General features: G+C 35.8%; 1 protein-coding gene across 1 annotated transcript in view; it reads right to left on the bottom strand.

Moving 5' to 3' along the window:
• Positions 1-6,000, bottom strand: part of LOC110100149 (small RNA-binding protein 11, chloroplastic) — a 17,171-nt gene extending 11,171 nt beyond the window's left edge. The window contains exon 1 of the mRNA XM_020827573.2: positions 5,767-6,000. Coding sequence (XP_020683232.1) covers positions 5,767-5,905 — 139 coding nt within the window. The 5' untranslated portion in view covers positions 5,906-6,000. The remainder of the gene's footprint in view (positions 1-5,766) is intronic.
• Between the last annotated feature and the right edge of the window lie 272 nt (positions 6,001-6,272).

Below are 6,272 nucleotides of genomic sequence, written 5' to 3'. Positions count from 1 at the left end.
GCCCCTATGGGATGTCTGTACCCCAGAAATAAACAAACCCCACTCAACCAAACATTGAGTGGGGGAATCTCTGTTAAAATTGTAAATTTTATGATTGAGTCCATAAGGAAATGATATTTTTACCCTTCGGGGTGATATATCATATTCTTATATCGTACTCGATGATAAAGTATGCAATCCGTTTGAGGATACAAAAATTCTCCAACATATATATTATTTATTCATTAGTATATACAAAATTTATTATTTTATGTTTACGCAATTTTTTTGATTTTGAGACTTACGTCTCAAAACGCCTTAAGGCTTACGCCTCGCCTCACGAACGAAAAACGCCTCAATACCCGAATACGTAATTTTAAACATGGGAACAGCCCTGATTGACTCAACATAGCCCTCTTGACCCTATAGGAACCATTAGACTATTTTTACCAATTTAACTCTAAATGATCAAATTAATGAAATTAATTAGCTTGGACCCTTTAATTAAAATTCATTTGAGCCTAACAAATAATTGGATTGACCCTATGATGCATAGATGCAGACAGCGGCATGAACAAGACATGACAAGGACACGGGACACATCAATTATTAAAAATAAAAGACACGAATGCAGGTTAGACACGTTATTATAATTTTTATATCTTAAAAAAAATTGAATAGAAATTAAGTAAGCAGAATATTAAGAATAATTGAAGATTAATAAATCATTTATATATGATTTTTGCTTAAAATGATTAATATTATGATGTCGAGAGTTTGGTATCAATATCGTGGTTGAGAGGGGAGACGATAATGTTGTCAAGAGTCGGGCATCGAGCGTCACTATCGAGACATCTATCATCTATGTTGAGATGATGTTGGTCAAAGATGATATGTCGAGAAGACCAACGTGATTATGGGGATATATTGCTAGCGTCAAACTTTGATTTTTAGATAGTTTTGAAACATTTATGTTGAAATGGCGTTGAACGTCGATGTTGTGATGGCATCAGGTGTTGTTGTGAAACCCTAGCTAGGATTTGCAAATAAAAATGAAAATGCTATATTTAGGGAAAGGTATATTGAGTGTAGGCAATTAATTTGGGGTTGCTGAGAGTAGATAAAAATTTAATTTTTATTTTTAATAAATAAAAATTTGAAATATAAGAAATTATATTAAAAAAAATTCATATAAAATAAATAAGACATGGGTGTCGGACGCGCATGTCAAACACACGTGTCAAATTTATTTTAAATATTTTTTATCGGATAAGTTTTTGGCAATTCGATACATATCAAAGGCGTGTTGGGCGCATTGAGTTTGATACATGTCAGACATTGCATATTTCATTGAAGAGAAAAGTCGATACATCATAGGATTGACCCAATTAACCTAAATAACCCTTTTTCTCCAAGTTCTAGTGACTTAAAAATTTTTCACCCATTTAAAATCAATTGGATAAATTCAATCAAATTTAGTCAATTGAACAAAATTTGACCTTTCATAAGATGTCCTTACATGGTTTATACACAATTGAATCTTTAGGACCATTTGATTTGACCATGATTAATCACTTTTATCAAGGAAAGTCAAGCCTTGCCCATTTGGAATAACTTAAACCAAATGGACTCAGGACCTTCAAAAACCTCCTTTTCATTAGATGTCCATAAGTCAGAAGGAGACCTTAGGTCTCAATTGGCCTCTTGGTTGGCAAATTGCTCAGCTAAACCCAAGTATCACAGAATGAACATTTAAGGATTCAAACTTGCAAACCTCAAATTAATTGATTTAAGTGAATTCTAAGTTTTTAAAAGTTGTCTCTAGATGAAATGTATCCTCCTATAGCCAATAAATTCATTGATTGGACCAATTAAGTTCAATTGACCCAATTTGAAACATTTGAAATCAAATGGATCAAGTAAGACAAATTTTCCTTAAACACTAAATTATTTCAATCATTGGGCATGGAACTTACCTAGGATGATTATAACATGACACAACTTGTGGTCAAGCTTTTGGTCAACCAAGCTTGACCACAAGTTTGACCATTGTTGTTCAAATTGATCAATTCAACCCATAAGGAGACTTACCCTATTCCAAATAAGATCAACCTAAGCAATTGCAAATTGGATTGAATCGAAGCTCATCGATATAAAATGGGATGCTAGGAAACTAACCCTAATTTGATTCAATCCAATTGACCATTCAAATGGGTCAATTTGACTAACGGGTCAACATACCCCATTGTGCTTATTTGAAAATTAAGTGAGGATTTAAATCCACTTAAAAAGGGAATTAAATGGAATTAAATCTTCCATTTATTAGCTGATGAAGGATAGCAACTTTCCTAACAACCCTAAACCTAGATGAAGCCTCTAAACATTTACATTGAGTAATTGAATTATGTGTGCATCATCCACACCTGAAGAACAAAATATCATATGCCCTAACCGCTCTCCTCTGTGTTGCCCACCTCCCATCCTCCGGCGCTCGGACTTTAGGCTTCATAGTGATGAGCCGAGCAGTGTAGGTGGTGCTCCCTCTGCCTTAGTCAGCACGTCGCGTCCTTGCCCAACCGACGCTGGCTAGCTCTGCGATTTGGGTCAGGAGGTTCGGAGTTCTCTCTTGCTCTCGTCGCCATGTCTAGAGTTTACTCTTACTGCTGTCTCAATTGGTCCTCCCTGTCGTAATCCCTCTTTTTTCTTGCGATTTTAATCAGTATGGTTGTAGATCGATTCAGGGACCCTGGGTTTTTGGATGGAATGCCAAAATCTAGGTCTTTTTGCGATGCTTTGTCGGGTGTATCGCCTTCGCCTGACTTCCCTCCACTCAAAGTCTCTTCACACCATGGTTTACCTGCGTTACTGATTTTGGTAGAATATCCAAGGGTTGCACCATGAATTAACTATAGGAGACTCACATCCATGCTTGATTTGGGCCCTATAATAAGAACCCATGGAGGAAGAGTTGTCGGCTCTACTCCATCTTCCCCAAGTTCAATGGAAATCTCCATAGTCTTCAGCTACCTTAGATCATTCAATGAGCTTAGCCAATGAACTGAATCAAAGTTGAATTTGTATCTCGATCAACCTAGTAATCTCATATATATCAAGCCAATATAATTAAGTGTTATCTTCACCTCACTCTAGTGAAGTCTAGTGAAGGTGAGACATCCATTTCATCATGTCCACTCACGCAAGTGAAAATCCTCAAGCCTAGCCTTAGGAGGGTGTGGTTCATGTGTTGACTCAGGACATGAGTAGGTGAATCGGACCCCTCTCCTTGAAGCCCTAACAAACCTCAAGGACTCTTAGAGAGAAGACACTTGCAGGTTGTCTCTAGAGTGTGAAATTAGCTTGGCTAAGGCTCAAGTCAGCTGACTCAAACCTAGTCCAAGCTTTGGTTCAAATCCGCATGTTTTTTTTTTTAATCTAATTTGTGTGCTACAAGGATGATGAAATCAAAACTGTTTAATCTATTTTAAAGATTGAACAGCTGTGATTAAGTCAAATGATCACATGTTTCATCCATAGGCCTATTTAGTAGGAACTTTTTGGGTTTTTTTTTTTTTTTTTTTTTTTTTTTTTTTTTTTTTTTTTTTTTTTTTTTTTTGCCAAACCAAATAACCTATAAAATTTTAACTACAAGTGCATTAGGACATAGGGAATCTAGGAAAAAAGTTGTCATACAAATTTTTTTTCAACTTTTTATTTTTAAAAAATCAACCTTCCACTATTTTAATTACTAAATGGAAATCTTTCAAACTCATTTGGAAGCTTAATAGACTCTATTAAGCCTGTGATAATTATCTCATGTCATGGCTAATCTTACATTGCATGTTATGATTTTTAAAATAATTAAATTCACTATTCAAAAATCCTAGTAATTAGGATTTGAATTTAAAATTTCAGAGACATTATGGAAGGTGTCTTGCATATTAAGATATTTCATTGAATTTTCCTACAATTCAAATACCCATACTTCCATAGGAATACTCCCTATCATATTGTATATGGCCAACCACCTCAAGTAACTCTTCCTCATGAACAGGGCACTTTAGATATGGAAGCTACATAAGTGATATGTTAGCATCAAAATAAGTTTTTATAACAGGTAGAGAGAATTTGCATAGGACAATGGATCGCATGAAATAAATTGCAGATAAAAGGTGGCAAGATGAGTAGCTGGAGGCAAGAAATTTGGTTTTAATAAAAATACAATTTACAACTATATCATCAAACTTTGGTAGCCAGACAGGTCTAGTAAATTGAGTCTACAATATTATGGGTTGTATCCAATAGAAGTGAAGGTTCGTTCAATAGCTAATTGAATTGGGTAACTAAACCAACTAACAATGCACCCTATTTTCACAACTCGCTCCTCAAACCTTTAAAAGAGGCATCTAATTTGCATCCAGCCACATTGAGTTCTCAACTCAAAGAAAGCCAACCGCCTGTTTTCCCTGTAACAATAATGAATTAACAACAAGTGCAATGCGAAAGAGATAACAACCTTCAATTGCATGATCAAATGTGGGGATTCTGAAATATGTTAAATTGATATTGATTGAGGGTTTATAAGCTTCATGCCTAGAATTTGACCTTGCGGACAAGGTCCTTCTAGAAACGGGGTACATTATTGTAAATCCTCAACATCAACAAGCAACTAAAAACAAGAGAACTCAGCAACAACAAGTGCTAGATCGGATGCTCTGTTTAAAATTGCGCAATAAGAGGCGCGCCTCTGCGCAATTTGACCCAAAACCGCCTCGAGGCTTACGCAATTCCTCTCCTGGCAGAGGCGTACGCCTCACTTGGACTGAGGCGCGCCTCAGAGGCGCAATTGCGCAATTCTGGCTGAGGCGTACGCCTCAAATATATGCTCAGTACCGCTCAGTATATGCTCGGTACCGCTCAGTATATGCTCGGTATAGCTAGGTATTTTTTTGTACTTTGGGACATGATTTTATTGCATTTATTTTCTTACTTTCCCCTAATTTTAATTGTCATTTAGATGTTTTTATTATATGATAGAATTTTGCTATTTTTTACTTGCTAAAACCCTTAAATTCTCATTTACCCAATTCTTCGTCGGTGAGGCTTACGCCTCACACCGCCTCGAGGCTTACGCCTCGCCTCACGGACGAAAAATGCCTCGAGGCTTATTTATGCAATTTTAAACCTTAATCGGATGAAGGATTTCTATTTCAAATGGCAACAATAACTTTGTAACATATTATTTAGTTATACAAGTATTTTAACTAACTAGCAGTTAGTTGGTTTGTTTAGTTAGGAAGGCCGAACGTGTATTGTCAGTTGGATTCATGATTGTAAGAAAACAAATGTTAAGATCCTATAAATAAAAGAAAAGGAGAATGCAGCAGCCAGACAACAAGAGAGATTCCCTTCTTTTCTTCTCACTTTCTATTGCTCTGTTTGTATCTACTTCCGTGATAATTCTGGGCTATGGCAAGCTTGAAATTACTAGATAATGATTGGGAATCTTATAAGCAAACTTCCAGTCCTAATGAAGACCAAACAATGTTCATGATTAAGATGAAAAACTGAGACATTTGAATACCTAAAATTTTATAATCCGGATAGGTATATCTTTAACACCTATACTTCCTGATAAAGACTGTTTCACTGCCCTAAGGAAAGAAAGGGATTCCAACTTCGAAATAGTAAATAGTCACAAAGAAGAGTTGACATCCGTTGCCCCAACAAGGAATAGAAACTCTAGACAATCAGACATTTGCAGTTCTCGTAAAAGATCAGTAAGCATACCACCGACGAATAGCTTGGAGGCGATACTCCGGGAGGATACGTGTTGGAACGGAAGAATACAAGGGTTCAAGCTTCCAATGAGTGCGCACCGATATCGAGCACCGCAGCAGAAGGTTGCTCCCCGCAAAGCAACCGCCATGATTTCCTGTTCGATCCCCAAAAAGCTCAAAAAGAGCACCTACGGATTTCGGAGCGGGGCACGGCGGCACGCCGCTGCTAAGGTTTTGGCTAAATTTTATAAATAAATCTTTTAAATAAATTTTATTATAAGTAAGAGTACGAATTTTAGAAATTAGAAAGAAGTAAAATCGAAATTGAAATTCTCATATAAATTGAGAACTAGAAAAAAAAATCCGGTTTCTGAAACCGAAAAATCAAAATCCGATTTCAAACTTCATTGTTTTAATTGTTTTTTAATTGGGTTGCTTTAATACAATATTTAATATTTATTATTAAATTAAAAATTGCATCTTAATTTAAAATTTTATAAATATTTAAATTAAATA

This window comes from Dendrobium catenatum, unplaced genomic scaffold (assembly GCF_001605985.2).
Source record: "Dendrobium catenatum unplaced genomic scaffold, ASM160598v2 fragScaff_scaffold_231, whole genome shotgun sequence".
Classification (NCBI taxonomy): domain Eukaryota; kingdom Viridiplantae; phylum Streptophyta; class Magnoliopsida; order Asparagales; family Orchidaceae; genus Dendrobium; species Dendrobium catenatum.
Note: the sequence above shows the minus strand (reverse complement) of the source record. Positions and strands in the feature narration are given on the sequence as shown.